At 30.3% G+C, this 22,957-nt stretch overlaps 1 protein-coding gene across 1 annotated transcript; it reads left to right on the top strand.

Annotated features, from left to right (window-relative positions):
* The first annotated feature begins 18,327 nt into the window (after positions 1 to 18,327).
* On the top strand, positions 18,328 to 22,248 carry LOC130451209 (integral membrane protein DGCR2/IDD-like). The gene is made up of 3 exons (XM_056790074.1): positions 18,328 to 18,453; positions 21,705 to 21,856; positions 21,981 to 22,248. Exons 1-3 carry the CDS (start codon positions 18,402 to 18,404, stop codon positions 22,182 to 22,184), a joined length of 408 nt encoding a protein of 135 aa, XP_056646052.1. The 5' UTR covers positions 18,328 to 18,401; the 3' UTR covers positions 22,185 to 22,248.
* The last annotated feature ends 709 nt before the right edge of the window (positions 22,249 to 22,957 follow it).

Raw genomic sequence — 22,957 nt, forward strand, 5'->3', positions numbered from 1 at the left:
GGATTGCGAATTGCGCGAGGACGTCTACAATTCGTAATGAATAGCTGTTCAGAAAGACAGGTCTCAATTCTTGTAAATGTCTTTGTCGGTATACTCTAATGCTTCTTCGACAAGAAAATAGGTTATATTACAAAAGGGGCAAAATTATTTATTGACTTTAACGGCTTCTACCAACTTATCAAGACGATTTCGGTTATCAATAAGTTATTTTAATTCCAAGAATTAAATTCCTTACTTAACAGGCCTTTTTATACTTCTTTCATTGATAACTGCTTTTTAATTTTCAGCTTATTTTGAAGAAAATTATTTTTTCGTCACAGAAATATTTCTATTATAATTTTAACCTTATTGAAAATATATAGTCTTATCAACTTAGATAAACGCTCTCCTACATAAAGAAGACACTAAATAATTGTTGAATTTTGTGAAAAAACATCTTATTATATATTGATTACTTGAATACAATGTTTATGTATTTGATGACAGAAAAAGTTTTTCGGATAAAGAAATTGATCTAAAACTATTAAAATTGCAGTAGGGGCTTAAATTCATCACAGTGAGTTTATTCTCCCTTACGTTAATGATAATGGTTAATCAAACAGTCAAACAAATCTTTGGTAAATAAATTCACATAAGACAGTGTTAAAATAAAGTCAATATTCATGACACATTACAGATGTAACAAGGTAATTTCAAGAAATAACATAGTCTATAGTTCTTGATCACAAAGAAAGGAAAAATGAAGCTTTGTTGGAAAAAGTCATCTAACAAAGCAACCCAAAATTAAACTTAAAATGAATAACCCCCTTGTGCGCATTTTGCATACTTTCGATTAAGTTTCTAATTGCAACTTGATCCATTTGATCTCATATTTGGGTTAGTCTGAATCACAGTTCATTTAGACCTCTAGGTAAATGTAGGTCTTCCAAATGCAAAGATTGCATTATCGATTAGGAAAAATTTCAAGAAGTTTGATTATTACCAGGAAAAATAAAGAAACTGAATCAAAATGTTACTTTCTATTGCTTATTACTTCATCTTAATGCATTCATGTATATCATGCATGATAGATAGATATGCGAATTATCACAAGGATTTATTATTTATATTACTACATGAATATGGTGATCTCGGGATAGTTCCGCTACCGTTTACCGCCCACTAAAATCCTCACAAGAAGCTGTTTTTGTACTTTTACGAATCTTGAGAATCGGTAAACGATAGTTAGATGCTGTAAAGTTCTTACCTGTTGACTCAAATTATCCTATAAGTATTTAATCGGAGTAAGAGTAGGCCGTCGAACTGGCCAATTCATAGCAGGGATATATATATTTCTTGGAAATAATTTTGCACCATCCTAGTTATGTGTGGGCATGCTTTATTATGCATTAATAGCAGCTCGTCCAATATAAATGGGGCAGTTGGTATTTTTTGGTTCGTACCAGTTTTTCTATATCGTGCCAGTACCTTAGATCGTCGATTGGTCATGCCACAGCACGTGTCACTTGTTCTCATAAGCGCTATGACACCATTGCATTCTTCACATGAAATATTCACATTACATCACTCATTATAATGCTAACAATCAATAATATTAGCAGAGCAACGCGAACTGTCATCAATATACAATAATTCAACTTCACAGTTAATATTTTACTAATCGTTATTATATTACTTTAAAAAAACTGTTGTGATTTTATTCAAAATTTGAAATTTTGGTTATAGTTTTCACCCAGCATCCAATCCAAAAAGTTGTGGGGTAGAGCTAGAAACTATCATTTTTAAGTTTTTAACTTATATTCAAATCTAATTCTCAAGTCCATTTTACAAAATTTGCGGTACAGTAGAAAATTTAAAATTCCTTGAAAATGATGATGATTAATGATTATATACAGATTTTTGATAATTATGGCGTTACTCCCTTCACTGAGACCATTTGTAACAAAATAATACGTGAAAATGTGAAGAAAACAGAAAATACGATGAATGTTCCCAACAATATATACCATATCAATGGTATTTTCTTTTGGTAGACTTACAACAAAAGAGGATAAATAGTATGGATACCACAGTAATATAATTTTGGCTGCCTTATTATGGAAGAAATGTTGCTAAAAGGCAATTTAAAACATGGTATGACGCTTTATCTTATGACATTTCGTGAACTATATTTTATTAGTTTTTGGTATGCTGCAAATAATTTTATGAATAAGATTCATTTATTATTGTTTTTAAATTTTTCTGTTTAATTCAAAAGCTGTATTATAAAAGATTTTTGAAAATATTAGCAAGATGAATAGTGGATATAAAAATAAAACAAGTTCTATTCAGTTTTAGCACCCCTCCATCATGTAAATTTTGAAATTCGCGATTTCATGAAAAAAGTGTTTTCTAGACATTAATTTGGTAAAATATAAAGAATTGAGATATTAAAGTGGAGCGATTAAATTTTATTATTTATAAATATGAGGTTGAAGTATTAAATAATTAACATTTCGGAAAATACTGGTAAATACAATTAACATATAAAATAAAATTATAATTCAGGTAGCCCCCTAAAATTGACTATTTAATCGAGTTTTCAAACAAATATTATGTCAATATTGTGGTTCCACTGATAGTTCATACATAAATTATATATAACGGTTGAGTTGAAGTTGGAAAAATATGATTAAGTTGTTACGGATACATCGTAATAATATAATAATTAAAAAGCTGTTAAGTTTGTGCCAATCATACGATACCCCACTTAACAGGAGTAAATCAACTCAAAACCTTGACTGAAAAATATAGAGCTTCTATTTTTTATTTAAAAAAGTGACCTATATCAATGGAAAATATAAAATATTAACTCCGTATATTTGGCGATATTGTCTTGCATGTGGTAAAATAACTTTGATATGCACAGCATGAAGCGTCTGCGAAAAATAAAGCTGTCCTATTGTATTTTTCGACTGAATTATCAAACGACAATAATAAATATAATTTTATGTAATTATCTAACGATTGAAGTAATTTCGACACCTTTGTAGATCATATAAATGAAGCATTTTTATATTTCTACTAGAAGGCCATCAATTTTACTCAATTGTACTCCATTATAAAAATTTTTATTTTATTAGATTTTACTCAAGATATCATAAGAAATTTATTATATACTTTTTTTAGTTCGGCCCTGACCTAAACTTTTTTGCCTTTTCTGTCTATGAAAATCACGTTTAATAAGTGAAACGGAGATTTCTTGCAATTCTACTAGAAAATATTGCTACATTTCAGATTCTGGAAGTTAAATATTTCAATAGTTTAATTGAGTTTACTTTTCAAACGTTAAAACTGTTTCCGGGTATTTTTAAAGAATAATATCATAGAGACTGACTTTTCTTTTGAAAGCAACATGAATAGACTGACGCATTTAGATTTAAACCATTTCCTGTTCCTGCATTAAAATGTTTCTTTTGCTCGAATGCAGATAATATGATTCCAATTTATTCGACTGATAAGTTATTATGTATGTGGCAGTACCGTTATTAAGTTATATTATTAACATTAACTTAAGTTATCCATAGCAAATATATAGTCAATAAGCAGGCAGCCGTGTAAATCGAAAAAATGTTATAATTACGTCCATAGTGTTTATATTAAATACCCAATAGAATAAGAGTGTCGACATTACCTCCGTGTTTTTTAAGTGTTTGAACAAATTTTAATAAAACATAAATTTATTATTTAATATATAAAGTATTTTTTGTATATCTTTCTAAGTTTTGTGATACATTCTATAATTTTTAGTTAAAAGTTATTAAATTTTAGCGTTGGAATAAGTTATATTTATTTTACAATTTTTTAAATAAAATTTCATTTAAAACTTACTAATTTCAATTTTGCTATTACTTATTTTACAATACCAAATATAGTGTACCAAAACTGTTTCCACAGTGAAAGTTTTTGATATTAGAAAAGAACGGACAACAGAGAAAATAGATAGGTATAAAATGAAAAGACAAAAAGAAATGCCATATGATTGGTCTCTGATCGTACAATTATATGTAGAAGAATGAAATAAGAATGCACTGCTATGTAAATCTTTGTATGAAGGATAGGCTGTCAACAATAATAAAGGACATATTTGGTAGTTATCTAAGTTGATGTAGGCAAGTCAAAAGCACACAAGATCATATATTTACTACTGATTGAGTAAAAAGTCTTTAACGTGACTCGATCAATATTTATTTAGTAATGAGTATCTCTTACCCTTTAGTCATCCAAAGGGAACCGCTTTCTTTTTGTCCTAAGAGCTTGCAGTTATACTGTAATTCGCTGTAGCCACCCTACATACGCTAAGAAGAAATGCAAACCATATATGTAATACTTCTATATGGACAGTTTCTATAAGTGTAAGCAGCTCCGACTAAGGAAAACAGAATGATAACGCTTTCTCAATCCTCCGAGGTTCCAGCTCGGTTCTGCGCATTCTCAAGCATGCACAACCTGAACGAGGTTGGAACGAGAGAGAAAATACTATATTATCGGTACCTTAATAGTGGGACATTCCTTCCCATTTAAACTGTCCATATAGGACATTTTACATTACATGTATTACATGTATGATGCAAACTTAGTTGTTATTCAATGCAAACAACATGGCGGATTTTGATGCAAATGCCCTCGATGACAGGTGGCAGAACTAATTTATTTTCGCGGTTCATTTGAATTTACAACAAAGAATATCTACTGTTTCTAAGTTATTCATTCCCATCCAGTCCTGATTTCACAATTTCCTGAATTCACGATAACAAAAACACCTTGTAACTGGGACACGTTTATTTACAAAATAATATTTACATACATTTTCAAATAAAACAAGGAAAATTAGGAGATATGATTACAATATGAATTTTGAAATGAAAACTAGCAAAACAGATTTTTCTAACAAACAAATTGAAAAGTGTAATAATAATCTTGTTAGGTGGAGTGTTATTTTCATTTTCTTCTTGCATGAGTTCATTCAGCGCAGATCTATTTGTAGATACCTGATCATAAGGTGTAGCAACATCTTTCAAATTTTTATTTTGCAGCTCCTGGATGAGAAATAATTTGTTTCAACGCAGATGTCTGTATTGTATGTGATAAAAAAAATAGACAATGACTTGCTTCCAACTCCTCTTTATTCCCCTAGATATAAAAAGTAGTGCATGGTCAGCCAACTGATTTTTCATTCAGTCTCGATCAAGTTCATTCATTTTATTCACAATTGTTTTATGATAGTACCATTGATACCACTATCAAAAGGTATTATTGACAACATTTCTTTCAGTGTTGAAACTGAAGGCAATTGAAAATAATTTGATCAATACCTATACAACCTAGGACTTCTTTTATACATATAAAGGCGAATGAATGATAAAATTCTATTTTCTGCTACTATGGAATTTCGCTTGTAAGCAAATTTTGTTCAATATTCTAGTGAGTAGGAGAAAGATGCTGATTGAAATCAAAATTTCTTGAAATATCTTTCGGAGTTCAAAGTGCTGATAAATATTAGTATTTCTGTCGCTTTTATTTTTCATTTAAAAAATATTAAACCATATAAGATTTTAAATTTTTTTTATCAATGGAGCTACGGTTGAATTGAGAGAAATAATTTTAAGTTAAATTATGTATTTATTGGTCAAAAACTACTAACTCTTATAACATTTTGCTAGACTATATATATTTTTTACAATAAAGCATTTCTCTCTCTTTCTTTTATGATATGGTCCTCCAAACAGATAACTTTTAAACAATTCAGTTTTTATTAGTATTATTTCTAGATTTAAGTACTCACAGACTTGTTTTTCTCTATCTCTAGCGAAATTGTAAGCGAAGTTCTATTCTAAAATTATGAAAAATGTAAATGAGCGCCATGTGACATATATTAATAATTGTCGTCTTCTGTAAATCAATATTTTAGCTTTACTGATTCCTATCAATGATACACCAAATATTTTCCAACAACCAGGTTGTGATTTTCATCTAAGAAGATGAATGGCCCATTATTTATGAGGAAATATAATCCTGAATCTTCAAAACTGAAATTTAATAACTTATTCTTAAATTATGCCGATAACATAAGATTTCTTGGAATGATTCTTGACAAAAAAACTTAAGTAGAAGCGGCACATACTACATGCTAAAAAATTCTGCCAAAACTACTGTTGAATAGTATGTACATCTGTTAAGAAAACTACTCTAACCATACTCGAAACCTAAAGAAAACCTGCACTGTGAAACCAAGGAATATGCTCTACAGCTCAGGATAAAATACTTTACCTGCTCATATGGACAATCCATTAGTACAAATAGTAGAATTTAGTCTCCTCTAACATACTAATCATTCGTTAAAAAACGATAAACACCAGAACAGACTCACCATTTTTGTAAGAGCCAGTCATATTGTCACAGAATTCCAAATTCATCCTCCATTCCAATAAACTTAAATTAATTATTATAAATTAATTCCTTCCATGATCGACCAATATCTCATACATTGAGACTTCATTGTGCAAATTAGAAACGCTAGTTATGGGAACGCTTCTAGTAATCCGACACTAGCGGTATCTAAAGTGTACTAAAGTAGTTTTAATAAGCTACAAATTTAATTGGCGCAGTTAATCAGTAGGATTGCAAATCGGTTCAACAAAACATTTTCTTCATAGTACTATAAGTCGAAAAACATTCCATTTTTTCCTTTCCCAAATAAATTTAGCTTTTTATTTACGTTTATATACTTTTATGATAATAAAACATTTATAGTAACATAATTTAAATTAGTTGATGAACGACTCAATTGTAGAAGAGTTAGTAGATTTATTTAATTCTAGTATAACTTTAGAAGAAAAAAGTAATATACCAGAAATTGAAACAATGGCTAATCCAAACTATCAATTATTAAAATTATATATTGATACTATTCCACAACATGAAGGTAATCCTCATACTTTAAATATTTTTCTAGATAACTGTGAAATATTACTTTCTCAATTTTACGATGCAACAAATCCACAATTAAATAGTTAATGCTTATTGGTTCAAGAACTGAATTACGAACATGGGCTGAAATAAAACAAGCTCTTCAATTATGTTTTGGAGATCAAAGAAATATAGATTGCTTAGTGCAAGATCTAATTGTTTTAAGACTATTGAAAATTGAAACAACATACAATTTCGGTATGCAATGTCAGGAAGCTCGTAGCTTAGTAATTTCAAAATTAAATGCTTCAAACGATCCTCTTACAGAAAAAGCAATTAAAATTAAAAATTATAACGATTTAGCACTTAAAACTTTTATTAGAGGTTTAACTGGTCAATTGCAAAATAATATACATTTGCGAAATCCAGACAGTTTAGAAGTAGCTATGTCTTTAGTTATAGAAGAAGAGAATTTTATGTTTAGTCAAAATAGAAATAATACTCTAAATAATTAACCTTACGAACCAACACCAAGAATTTCTCCATCCAAACAAAATAATTATCACCCCAATTTCTTCAAAAATAGCAACGCTAATTACCCAAATTTCTATTCGCCACCTTCTCAACCCACTATTTCATTTAATAGGAACTCATATCCAGGTGTAGCTAATAATTCTCGCAACCCCCACAGAATTTTAGTAATTTCAATCGTCCTTTCATACAAAATTCATAACCACAGTCGAGGAACTATAATAACTAACTTTCAAACTCAAAGACAACCATTTTCCAATCAACCCAGGCAAAGCCAGATATCGAGAGCACCCTCAAATCAAAGCAGAAATCAATCAAATTTCAACAAACCATATAAACCTACTCCAATGGACACATCATCTGGTAATACAATGTTAGCACCTCAGAGAAAATTCAATTCCACAGAATTATTTGCACATGATGTAAACCATCAAAATTATGAATTCAATAACCAACATGGTGAATGCTCATACCAAACCCATGATGTCCAAAATAATTTTGATACACATACTAATCAAACATATCCAGAATATGACAATTCTGATCAATACCAATTCAATGATCCGCATCAAATTTCTCAAGACCCAAATGAAAATTTTCAACAAGAAGCTCTTCAGAACAATCCCACTTAATAACTTTAAATATATCTAGAGCAAATTTACCACATATTTACATTCCCGAAATGAAAGCAAATTTTTTAATTGATACAGGTAGTACTCGCAGTTTAATTAAACCCGATTTAGCTTATCAATTTTATCCAAATCAAAAAAGATTTTCAAATACAAAGTGCCCATAACATAACATATCACGACGAAGTCGATAAATATGACGGTTTAATAGGCATCGACTTATTAAAACAATTAAAAGCTTCAATAGATATGAACTCAAAAATTATTGCAACTCCATTTGTAAAAATTCCAATAATATATGAAAATGAAATATCAAATATTCAAAACCATAAATATTAAACATATCACTTAATAACACCGACTAGAACTCAACAAAAAGTTAGAATACCAGTAAAAATGGAACAAGGAACAGGACTATTGGAATATAAAAAGTTTGCACCTCATATCTAGATGCCGGTCGCTGTAGTGAATGTCTAAAATTACTTTGCTCTTACCACAATCATAAATTCTAACACTAAATCCGAAAAAATCGAATTTTTCGAACCAATCGATATTGAAATTTTGAATATAAACGAAATTAATTTTCTAGAAAAAATGCAAACTGATCATGAAATTAGTGAAGAACATGACCGTATTTTAAAAACAAATTTAAAAAATATTGATCTAAATCATTGTAATCCAGAAGAGAAAGAGGTTATTAAAATATTATGTTATGAATATCGTGATATTTTTTATTGTGAAGAGATACCGCTCTCTTTCACTAATCAAATAAAACATAAGATAAATTTAACAGATGATACTCCAATATTTACAAAAACATATCGCTACCCCGAAATTTATAAAGAAGAAGTCAAAACACAAATAAACAAAATGCTGGATCAAGGTATTATCCAACCTTCCAATTCTCCCTACTCATCTCCTATTTGGATCGTTCCAAAGAAAGCAGATAAATCAAATAAAAAGAAATTTCGTTTAGTAATAGATTACCGAAAATTAAATGAAAAAACCACCCCTGATAAATACCCTTTACCAAACATTACAGAAATACTAGACAAATTAGGCAAAAGTCAATATTTCAGTACTCTAGACTTAGCTAGTGGATTCTACCAAATTCAAATGCATGAAGAGGACATTCCGAAGACAGCATTTTCAACTCAAAACGAACATTGGGAATTTAAACGTATGCCAATGGGACTACGTTCATCTCCTTCTACATTCCAAAGAGTTATGGACAACATTTTACGAGGTTTAAACAACGAATTATGTCTAGTATACTAAAGTATTTGACCGCTTACGACAATCAAATTTCAAAATCCAACTAGATAAATCTGATTTTCTTAGGAAAGAAGTCGCGTACTTAGGGCATATCATTACACCAGACGGAGTAAAGCCAAATCCCAGAAAATAAGTGCAATAAAAAATTCCCCAATACCAAGAACTCAAAAAGAAATCAAAAGCTTTTTAGGACTATTAGAATATTATAGACGCTACATTAAGGATTTTGCTAAAATAACTAAACCGTTAACTTTATGTCTGAAAAGGAATGCTAAAGTCAAACACGATCAAAATTTTATCTCAGCTTTCAACACTTGTAAAAATCTATTAATTAATCCACCTATACTTCAGTACCCAGACTTTTCCAAACCCTTTGTTTTGACGACTGACGCTTCAAACGTTGCACTAGGTGCAGTATTATCTCAAGGTCTAATTGATTCAGATAGACCAATTGCATACGCTTCGAGAACACTAAATAAATCTGAACAAAAATATCGAGAGAGAATTACTTACCATAGTGTGGGCTTGTAAATATTTTAGACCATATCTCTATGGCATGCGATTTAAAATATATTGTGATCATCGTCCTTTAATTTGGCTATTCAATCTTAGAGAACCGAATTCAAAATTGATTCGCTGGAGATTACGTTTAGAAGAATTTGACTATGAAATAATTTATAAAAACGGTACTTTAAATTCTAATTGCGATGCACTTTCTAGAGTAGTTATTAATGCACTAGAAAACGATTCAATGATTAATAATCCTGACGAAATGACAGATCCTCATGAATTAGACCAATTTTTGAATGACTATTTATAGACGAACAACTAAATGACAACACAACAGATGCCAATTTACACACAGCTGACACAATTGACACCGATTCAAATACACAGCACACCACTTTTAATGAAACAATGACGGTATACGAATATATGACGAAATAATTAATAACAAAGTCAATCAAATTATAGTAACACCCCATCCATATCATAAACTATTAGTTGAGCAGGAAACCTACGAAAATCATAAAATAATAAATGTTAAAATTCCGACTCAAAACAATGAAAATTTTATACTCGCATTTTTAAAGGAGTACACAATTACGAAACGTTGTTACTGCATGTATTTTCACAATGATTCTCTTTATAATGATTTTAATAAAATTTATTTAGAACATTTCTCGGAAAAAGGTCCAAAATTAATTAGATGGTTAAAACAAGTAAATACAATCAAGAAAAAAGAAGAACAAATAATGTTAATAAAACATCATCACGTTGTTAAAACTAACCATCGTCGTATTGTAGAAACGTACGAATATTTAAAACGAAATTATTATTGGAAAAACATGAAAACTACTGTTACCGAATATATAAACTCGTGTGATATTTGTCAACGAACAAAATATTCCATTACAACAATTGAATATACTTAATTATTATTGACGCATTTTCCAAATTTGCACAAGCATATCAAGTTGAAGGCAAAACGGCTATTCACATAAGTAAAGCATTAATAAAATACTTTTGTTCTTTTGGAGTACCAGAAAAAATAATTCTTGATCGTGGTACTGAATTTAATAATGATACTGTAAAAGAAATTTTAAATCTACACAAAATAAAAATACATTTTGGCACCGTAGGACATCACGAATCGAACAGTATAGCAGAACGTTTTAATTTCAGTTTAATAGACCATCTCAGAATTCTAAAGGAGATGCACCCCAATGAAGATGATTTAATTGACTATGCAATCTTAGGCTATAACAGCTCAATACATAGTAGTACTAAATTGACTCCTTTCGAATTAACCTTCGGACACACTAATTCCCGAAATCCAAATGAAATTTTTACTCCTGCAGCATTTTATTCAGATTATGCTGAAAATCATAAAAAGAAACTTAAGCATGCATACGAAAATGTAAAAGAATCCATAGAAAAACAAAAGAATGAAAACGTAGATAAAAATAATCAAAAAGGTAGTATTAATACTAGTTTTAATCTAGGACAAATAGTATTTAAGAAAAACCTTCGTTATCATAGTAAAAAGGATAATAAATTTGTAGGACCTTATGAAATAACAGAAATTTTAGATAGGAATAAAGTAGAAATAACCTCAATAAAAAATCAAAATAAAAAAGAAATAATACATATAAAGGAACTAAAACAACCTCCAACTGTTACAGGTTGTCCACCCACATCCATCAGGGATCAAGACTCCATAACTTAAATAATAATCCTGGTCTTCTACCTTACAAATTTGGCAATGCTCAAAATAAAATCGATTATTGGTCTTTTATTAAAACTTTCGACATTTCAGATATAGTAAATCATTTCGAAATCATACAAAAACACTTTAAAACAATTCAGCAAACATTTCCAAGAGATAAAGTTAAATCGGCCTTAATTAATGAATTTCAAACTATATGCAACCTAATCTTAAATCTGGAGCAAAAAATACAAACGGGCAATCTAGACCAAAACGATGCAGAAAAATACGATAAAGCAATTAACACACTTTCAGACAATCAATCAAAATTAAAAAATACCTGTATAGTTAATTCACAAATAACAAAATTCTATTAACATTTTTAAAAACAATACAAACACATTGGCACAAAACCAACAAACGTTATTGAAACGAATAGAAGAAATTGAAACTCATTACAGACAACCAGATGGAGATTATCACTTTTTTGTCACCGATATACTGGTTTCCAAATTGGTCCAACTTATCAGTTAATTTACAACATTCTAGAGAAAATCGAAGTCGCTATCACATTTTCTAAATTAAATACAGTTCATAATTCAATAATTGAACCTAGAGAACTATTAGATGAAATTAAGATTGTGAATGAACAATTGAAATTTAATAAGCTTCCATTTGAACCAAGAGTAGAAAATATTCTCTTATATGAAAAGGTCACAGAAATAAAATATTATACCAAGGGACACAAAATAGTATTTATCTTAGAAATTCCTATAGTAGAAAGCGAAATGTACAATTATTTCCACATATACTCATTGCCTGTACCCACTCAGAATTCCTTCAAAGTAATTTTACCTCAAGCAAAATTCCTCATCCTAAATGACCTTTCCTATATGTTTTTTTGACGAGAATTGTCAAGAAGTCTCATCCGAACAATACATTTGCAACCAGAATGGACCGGTCATCATTCAAGAAGAAACCCCATGTGAAATTCAGATGCTCCGCTACTTCAAGAACGTCTCATCATGTCAACAGTTAGCTATCCGAATGCCAAAATTACGAATCCAAAAATTAGAGAAAAACCATTGGATTCTAATATCCCCTGAAATATGTGTAGTTAATCAAAAGTGCGGATCTAACAAAGACAATTTTCCAATTCAGGGAACTTTTATTTTAGAACTTGACTCGGAGTTTGAAGTGGACATAAACGGTATTAAAATTAATCATTTTGAAAATCATCAAACCGAACTCAAATTAATAAACTTTCCAAATTTAACGTTTCCAAGTGAAATATCAAAATTTCAAATGGAACCAATTCAACTACATTCTACCAATTTAGACGAATTTAAATATATTCAAAGTGCTTTGGACATTCAAAAACAGAAAATCTCAAATATTTCATCTCCAATAATATTGTTGTTTGTCCCATATGTTGTGTATAAGCAGAGAGATTATTTGATTCCTGGTGTATCGGGGGACCCCCCGGAACTCATAATAATATAATATAACCAAATCGAGATGGTTTGATAAGTATGCTTTTGAGGACTGGTTTACAAAAATGAACACAGATATCATTCTTGAACACGATATTGTGACTATTCTAGAATCTCCAAAACTTCGATTTTTCCAAATATAACATGTTTTAGTTTTTTGTTTCGTAAAAATTTTAATATTTATTTTGAAGCATTCGTTAAGTTTCTTTTGTGACTTACTAGCTGCTTAGAATAGTTAAGAATTATGTTCTTATCATTTGGTTACCTAATAGTTATTATTAATTTATAAGAGTTGTTTGTTGACTTGCGAAAAGGTGAATATTCTTTTAATTTCTTAGAAATATACTTTTTTAATGTAATAATGAATTATGTTTATTAAAATATTTTTTTGAAACATATTAAAGGAGGGCGAAGTAACCCTTCGAGACTGTTAACTTGGTCTATACGCTTAAAAACGTTCAAAAATGCCAGTCGGCAAAGTAACCCCAAAGTCGAGGTAACTTTTCCAGATTTTCAAACTTTTAAAAAATTTGGTTCTAATTTTTTAATGCTATATAATTACAAAACTATGTAGCCAAAGTATCAAATTTTCATATAGTTAAAGCGGGCTTTATAATTCCCTGCAGAACCATAGATATTAAAAAAAAACATTTTTGTGCAAAGTAACCCCACTTTACGGTACACATATTGTTGATCGATTTTAAACAAGCCTTTCATAGTATGAACAGGAGAAAATTAATGAGCGACATGTAAAATATGAAAGTACCAACTAGACTTATCAAATGACAATGGAATGATCAAATGCGAAATCAAATAGAAGGCTCGACAGAGGAGATCAAAGTTAAGTGTAAAGTGGGTGTACTGAGACTAATAGGCATACTATAGTAGAGTCTAAAATCGGAAAGGAATATTTATGTTCATGTGCGTATGTTGTCAGCTATGGTATCTGCTCTCGCTAGTTTTCACATACTGCCTAAAATATTAATTAATTATTTATTATACTGAGTAAATCAGTTGGTGCCGATATTTATATTTTATCATCATATCATATATCAATTTAAAACAATAAAAGGAGTACGTTGGATACGGCATGGTATGCTCATTTTTTACACTATTTTTTGCATATAATACGGATTTGAAGTGAGTACTTGAGTTCTCATTTACACCATAACCGTAGAATCGTAGAGTCCTCAAGTGATCTGTAGTTCTTTTACAAGATAATATAAAAACCCCAACAAATTGATTAGGAGCTGGAGGAATAGACTTCCATAGATTGCTTTATGAATGGATACTTCTGAATTTTAGTATTTAAAATGTACGTATTGACACGCCTTTAATCTATTGCTTTGTATGTATTTGTATGTATGTATCGGTCAAAAGCTTTTGCCAACCCCATAGGTTACTTAATACACAACAAATAGCAAAAAGCAATACGATCGATTTTGATATATATATTTTAAAGAACATATGTAGGTAGATAAGAATATTGTAATAATAAAACTACAGTCTGTAATTTTTACATATTTAAATATTTGATTTATCGATGTAACCCCCTTTGCTTTTATTATTTCGGTGCATAAGTTTGATATTCTCTTTTCAGGATATTCCAAAGATGTGAAATGGAAGTAGGACACTACTTTCTGATATCCCTGTCCAATTTATCCCACAGCTCAATCAACATTTTCCCTTCCAAATTCTTTTAAATACTTTTTTCACAGCTTCGAGGAATGCTTGGGATCGTTGTCATGCTGGAAGATAAATTTTCTGCCGATCAGGAGTTGACTAGAACGTACTACATTTTCCTTTGATATTTTTTATAGCCTTTTTTTTACAAAATTCCTCCAATTTTCACCAGGTCTCCAGTCGCCCTTTCTCTAAAACATTCTCTATTCACGCGTCCAATTTATATGTTCTTTAGTCGACTGCAGCCTTTTCTTTTTATTTTGACATCTTACAAGAGGTTTCTTCAATGCCACCCTTCTAAAAAAGCCAGCTTCTCCCAATCTCTTTTTCACTATAGAAGTACTCAAAAACAGATCATTGATCATTGATCTGAACTACTATCTCTAGAACCGTGAGTCGTTCACCAAAGATGTTGACGGATTTGCACAAAACCCAACGTTTAGGCAGTGCTTTGACTTTCCTTGAGCGGTACCACAATGAAGGTGAAGATTTTTTAGACCAAATTGTTACTGGTGACGAAACATGGGTGGCCTACGTCACACCAGAATCGAAACAACAATCCATGGAATGGCGACATTCATCATCACCCAAAACAGTTTAAGCAAACAATTTTTGCCCGGAAAATCATATGCACAGTTTTTTGGGACAGAAAAGGAGTATTGCTAGTGGATTTTCGGCCTCGTAATGAGACAATCAATGCAGCAGCAACAATCTGCGTCGTGCAATCCAGAACAAAAGACGTGGTAAATTGAGTAAGGGTATGGTTTTGCTGCATGACAATGCCCGTCCACATGTGGCTAATCGGACCAAAGATCTTATCAAATCTTTTCAATGGGAAGCTCTAGATCATCATCCCTACAGTCCTGATCTGGCGCCCAGTGACTACCATTTGTTCCTGCACTTGAAGAAACACTTGGGCGGTCAGCGTCTTCAAGACGATAATGAAGTCAAAACAGTTGTGATACAGTGGTTAACAAGTCAGGCGGCAGAATTTTATGAGGAGGGTATTCAAAAACTGGTGCCACGTTATGACAAGTGCCTCAATATTCACGGAAATTATGTAGAAAAGTAGATTAAGGTACAGGCTTTCATGTAAAAATAAAATTATTAAGATATCTTTGCACTTCTTTTTTTAATTTCAAAACGATACTTACGTAAAAAATATGCCTCGTATAATATGCCGTATTATGTCTATAACCTTAAAAGACTTGCATTTGGTTAAGGGGGCTAGAACCTCAGGAATAGGGTTGGATTCTGTGGAACGAATTCTTTGAAACGGATAACAATTATATTTTATAGGAATTTAATTTCCATCAAACAAGCATATGATATGATTTGTACCACCTTCCGCTGGAGTACGATGTTGAAGTTGCTTGGAATGAGGAGCCAAAAGCAAATGTTGACATATGTGTTATTTGAGTTTATAGATTTAGGAGAAAGTTGAATGCTGATAATTCTCCAGCCTCTATATCAAAAACCGTTTGATGTATAAAAAATCTTTTAGACAAAATATGTAAAGAATTTTATTCTCTAACAAATTTATTATAAATATACATACGAGAAACTTTTGAGACAAGTTTAATATTGCCAAAATGAAGGCCCATATGAATCTTCAGTTTATTACCTCTCATGTCCCTAATTATACTGAACTGATTGTTATATTATACCATATTCTGCAGTTAACCTGTATATATTTCGTTTCTCTTCGTTGATGTTGTATGTTAAGAGACAGTAGAGGAGCTACTCTCTCTTTCTGATCTGATAAATTTCCCTTTATAAATTAACAATACCTTTTCTGATAGCCATATTTAACATATATGTATCTAGTAATTTTGACAGACCATACCCTTGATTTAACCCACTAGTGTTGGAGAACGTGTCTATAGTGTGCTTCTCTTTTTTTAATTTCAAACCACCACACTATACTTCACAAATGCTATTGTACGATTGACGAAAATGTATAGGTAAACATAACCTATAAACAACTGTTGAACCTCTTTACCTAATTCATAATTATTTTCAAGTAGTTGCTTGAAAATGAGAACCTAGTCTTCTGCTGGTCTTCTTGGTCTGAAGCCTCAATGGTACTTCTCCAGGTCTTTCCAACATTTGGGGTCATTATGCTCCTCAGTATATTTGATAGTATCTTGCGTTTGTATGATATTCATATCTTCTTCACCAAAGTATGTAACACATCATGTAATTGATTTCCGTCATATTATAGGAGTTATGCTGATAGTTATAACTCCATGTTAGCCTTGTTCTTCTATTATTTGCTAACCTATGGTCAAATGTGAAAAGACTTGAAATTTTATAATTAAATTCTCAAAATTTTTCACATAAAAGCGGACATAGTATTTGAAATTAAAGAAGAAAACTACGTGGTCAACTAATAATTCAATAATTGGTTACCGGACGCAAACGTATTTGTATATAACTTTACCCACTCGTTCAGGCCAGGATTAGAAGATATATTCACGAAATCTTGAATTTACCTAATTCGAATTTATTGTCGCAAATCGCAAAATAGGAAGCTTTCCAATCCTGAATTCGAGAAAATCACATTTCAGTATCGAAATAAATCGTGTCGATTAAATACATTAGTTCAGAGTTTAAATTGTTATTTTACGCCAATTTACAAATATTTGCTGGATACATTAAGGGAATCTGCAATACCAAATGACACGAGAAAGAAAAGTTTTTTGCGAGATTAGTAACAATGAAAGAGTCATTGATCCATCTCTATAATATACATATCAAAAAGCAGAGTAAGAAGTGGAAGCAATGAGGTTGAGAATCGCCGAAAAAATTCAACATCACGATGAGGCGATGAAAGAAAAACGCTAAGCGTGCAACAGCCTCAATAGCTCCTGAAAGGCTAGAGTTAGTTGCTGAGTGGTTTGCATGTGTTAACCTTTTTTATTGTATTGTATTTGTATTGTAAGGGGGTTACAGAAGGACCTAAGATTATCTCTCGATAATCCCGAAATTATTAGCTATTGCAAGCACTCAAAAGCCAAGTCAGGATGTAAAGTTATTGACTTCTAAAGAGTTACGGATTGAACATCCCTGACCCATATTCGCCAAATTTATATGAATTGTAAAATAGGTGGAAAACGTCATGACTAAAGATTCAGCTTTTATATCACATATTTTGGGGACTCTCTGCTCAAAGTAAAAAATTGGTTGGAATTGGTTTTATAGAACGTAAAAAGATATATTTTGAGAAGCAATAAAACGATTTGTGCCTCGTTTACGTATGTAAATAGTAGAATATTTAGGAGAAACAATTGAAAAGTTGGGTGAACAAGTCATCGATTAAGATAAAAAAATCGGGAAACGGGGTAGAAAAAAATTTCTAATATATTAAGAATCTAAAGTATTCACAATATTCAAAAACTTGAAAAGAATTTATGTTTCGTTTTCTCTGCGTGTGTAAAAATCAATCAACAATACTCGACTAAACAACCCTCAAGGTTATTATACTGTCGGCCCTTATATTTTATTTAGTAGTCCACCACTGTTACCATTTGTACTTGTCTACGAACTTGAACTATTACAATAATGTAATAATGGAGCATTAACTCGTTATTGTGTTGGATTTATTTTATTTTATATACCTCACTAGTCAATATGAATTGGTACATTATATTTTTTTGTTTATGTTATACCGCGAAACACTTGGGTAAGTCAAAATACATCTTTACGATCATTGATTAAACAACAATCTTGTTTTTCATTACTATTTTTCAAAAATTTGTACAAGCCGGGCGCTACTAAAAAGGCCATTTCCATTAACATTAATACAATTGTACCTTGACATTATACGTACATGCATGCACAAAAATATCGATTTTTTTTTTCATTGCAGTAATTATAAACTTATAGTTTTGCTTATTACTGTCTATCTATCAATTTCTCTATATAATTAAAGAGTTCTTCTGGTAGTGCCAATAACCCTCAACATATATTTATTCAAGATAAAAGATAATTCAAGAGAAAAATGATCAAACTCAAAAATTATTTCTACTACATATTCATTACATCATTAAACTGTTTCCAAACATTCTTAGACAACGAGGATTGTAATTAGGAATTTCAAACAGGCGAAGAATCAGAATGCAATGGAATGAAATTAATTTTTATGATGTTCTATCTAATATATCAATAACTCTAAGAAAAATTTATAAAACTGTATGAAATGATTCATATAGAAACGTCAAATTGATATTACACTAAAATACAAAATTGGCTGAGATATCATCTTTATTTTTTATTGGTTGACACATTTTTCATTGTTGCATTTCTAATGCAACTCGAAAGAAAGATCGTAGAATTTTCATTATCCGAAGAAAATCATTTACCACGTAGGTGGTAAGTTTTTGTAACAGCCACTGAGGACCAAATCTGGATAATATGGTGGAAGTTCAACTAATTCAAAGCCTCCTCCTACTATAATTATGCCTTCAGCGTCCCAAAATACGATTAAACTGCTGAAAGATATATCTTGAATTTTTTTCATATTGAATTCGGTAGTAATTATATTATGCACTCGATATGTGCGTCGATCATTCTTTGAAGAGCGGCGACGGCCGCGCGGCGTTATCGGCGTGTTGAAGTAAAATTATTACAAAGAAATAAATTTATTGATTCTATTTAAAAATATACTCATATGGTATACGTTTTCCGAGATCAGATGAATCATGACTTCAATCAATTATAGCTTTAGCTTGAAACGTCAACGGAGTCAAGCAAATTATTCATCAAACATAAACCCTTTGAAAAAAATAGAAAACTAACTAAAGTAGAGAACAAAAACAAAAAACTCGTTCGTTTAGAGCGCTAGTTATATCCGGTACACAGCTGAATAGCCAAGGGTACCTAACTATTAGCTATTCTATTTCTATTCAGTAATGGAGTAAGCTTCTGCTTTGCTAACGTTTGATTCAAACATCAAAGTGTAGTCTTTTTAATATGTATGTATGTACCTGGTGGGCAACTAAGAAGATCATCGGGGACTAAAAATATATTATAGATAAAAATATGTACATTGTATGAAAGTATAACTATATTAGAAATCACAAAAATTACAAATTCATGGGACTCGAAACACAACATTCCAAATGACATTTGACATAAATATGGCGTTTGTTAATCTTGTTGCTATGAATGACAATAACAATATAAATTATGAATGACATTGTATATTATTAACCAATTTATATATCCAGTAATGAAACGTCTACTCCTGGACAAAATTTTAAATTCTTATTTCAATTTTCAGGACGTACTACTATTTCTTGTTATCGAAAATAAAGTATTATAGAAACTACACCAAAAATAATGTCGGCATAACGCAGACAAATCGGCATAAGTCCGGCAATGCTCATAAGTCTGGCAATATTGACCAAAGTTTTTGAGATAGTTTGAAAGTATCCCATACTGCACGAAAATTGCAACGAAGTATAGTTTATGAACGTTTTCGTAGTGGAAGTGTGGCAAATTAAACACCAAAGTGTTCTCTTTTTTAATAGATATTCCAAACTTTCGAATACTTATGTATTCGTAAATTATGGTCAACTTAAAAATGTAAATGTAAAAATATGTATAAAGCAATATTAACAATTAATTAATTATTCGTAGCTCCATTAAAATTTATAAAATAAAACTCTAAATTAGACTCAAAGTCTTTTTTATCATTAACCGCTCTCTCGATACTTATTTTCTCCTTTCAATGCAGTTTTTGTCTTTTGATAGCTATCCATCTAAATTCGGGATCTGATAGTTGGATAGATCTATCATCCAAACTTATTATCACTGATCTTTTTTGACATAGGAGGACATGAATTGAAGTTCAAATATCTTGAAGACCAAGTTAGTTTTGTATACCATTCTGTTTTTATGTTATTGTTAATTTTATATAATGTGACACCAAAAGAATCAATTTTATTATTTTATTCAATTTCGAACTGTTTAGCGAAATACTTCATTAAACTGAAATCTAAAACATGTTTATAGGACAGACATCTCAGTATTTAGAAAATAGATTATTAGGTCATCAATACGATAAAAAATAAAACTCCATCAACAAGCCATGTAATATCTAAAAAAACATACATTTAATAATAAAAATTTAAAAATTCTTATAGCCGAATCAGATCCAAGAAAAAGAGAATTTTTATAAATTGTTTACATACCTAGGAACGAGAAAACTGTCAATGATGAAAAAACCTAAAGAATTTGAATAAAATTTCTACTAGTTAATAGTTCTATTTTTAAAATTTTAATGAAACTATGAATAATTTAATTTATAGGTGCTGCATATTTTTGATATGTACACAACTAAAAAAAAATTTTTAATGATCACACCTTTTACTATTACTATACACTACACTCAATCACACAATTTGATTACTAAGTCACCATATATGATCAAAAATATAATTATGATAATCCAAAAGATAAACAGTAGCTTTAAAATGTGAGTCTTTGTCATTATGTATTATCTACAGAGCAACTATTTTGAGTGGACCAATTGCAAATTTGTTAGCAACAGCTGGTTATCGTGTTTGAAGAAAAAGTTAAGATGTTAAAAAAACCATAAAAGCTACCAAGATTTTTAACAAAGTGTTATTGAAAAAAATTTTTTGTGCTAAAATCAGATTTTTATTTCGATCTTCATATTGTAGATGATCTTATGATTAATATAATTATGCAAATTGTCCATGTCAAGTCATATATTGATAAAGACCGAAATAGGTCGAAACGTTAACTTTTATCTGTGTTTTAAAACTGATTAGAAAAAAATGAAAAGACCTAAAATCAAGGAGATTTATGTACAATACAATGTATATTATATTACATTATATTGTATAACAATTCCAAATTGGAAACAATTGGAAAGGTAATTTACTTTCCATATATTATTTTTTATAGTGAATTCCATAGAAGAAGATTGTACCGATTTTCAAGGACAAACAATTGAACATGGTGTTCTGTATGTACCAGGACCTGCCGTATGTACGATGTGTGTCTGTTACCACAGTGAACCTATGTGGTGCAAAGCCATTTACTGTGATCCACCATACGTAAGAATGTTTCCTATACCTAATTTAATACATCAAAATAACATCAATCATGTTTAACACAGTCTTGTGCAAAGGGTTCAATATTTTGAAACAATGAGAGTAATAAACATAATTTTAATTTCAGTTTTGTAACAAATTCCGTGTTGGTGAAAGATGCTGTGAATTTGAATGTTTAGATCCACCTGGTGATACTGCTTCCAAAATGCTGCAAGCTTATAGAGAGAAAAAACAAAGGAAAAATTCATCAATTCAAACTATCAATTCTAATTTATATATATATATATATATTTATATTTGTCTTGTATATATTTCATTGTATTTTATTTAATTAGATAAGAAAACTAAGAAATATTTCTAAAAATAAACATTTTCTGGATTTTTAGTTTTCATTAAAAACTTAATTAATAAATATTGATACATATAGCTAATTGATTTATTTTAATATGTAAGACGTTTCTTTTCATAAGTGAAAAATAATTATTGTTCACAATAATACTTTGGGAAAAAATTTGCCAGAGAGTTATACCATACATTATTATACTAAACATACCTTCACACCAAAACTCACAATTAGACTGTCTGACGCGCGTTTCGATAACCAAGTTATCATCTTTAGAGATCTTAGGTTATCGAAACGCGCGTCAGAGTGTAATTGTAAGTGTGTACAGTATGGATATTACCAACGGTTCCAGAAATACAAACTCAGTTATAAGTTTGTATATACATATTATAAATTACTTATAATATACTAAACAATATTACACTGCTTCTCGAACATAGTTTTCGTCAATCTCTGTGTTATACAATTCTTCTGAAATAAAAGTCCGTCTAGATTGCATTGATTAATCGAATGATTGTTAATTTGAGTAATTTTGATTATTTCAACGTTTTTGTATTTACGCTCATTGGATTGGGTCGAAACGTATTTCTAGTGCTTGCGCTCTATGGCGTAGGCGAATCTATTATTAGAATTTCGTTCAAAAATGTTTCTATCTATTGGTTGTTGTTACCAAATACTTGAGATTTGTAAAAAATTGTTCTTTCAGATCTTGCCAACTTGTTATTAAATGAACATTCACAACTAACCTAGCGTTACCACTG

Source organism: Diorhabda sublineata, chromosome X (genome assembly GCF_026230105.1).
Source record: "Diorhabda sublineata isolate icDioSubl1.1 chromosome X, icDioSubl1.1, whole genome shotgun sequence".
Classification (NCBI taxonomy): Eukaryota; Metazoa; Arthropoda; class Insecta; order Coleoptera; family Chrysomelidae; genus Diorhabda; species Diorhabda sublineata.

Coding starts and splice junctions, on each gene's coding strand:
- LOC130451209 (XM_056790074.1), top strand. CDS start 18,402: ATGAATTGGTACATTATATTTTTTTGTTTATGTTATACCGCGAAACAC. Junction 18,454..21,704: donor TTATACCGCGAAACACTTGG/GTAAGTCAAAAT, acceptor TATTTTTTATAG/TGAATTCCATAGAAGAAGAT. Junction 21,857..21,980: donor TTTACTGTGATCCACCATAC/GTAAGAATGTTT, acceptor TTTTAATTTCAG/TTTTGTAACAAATTCCGTGT.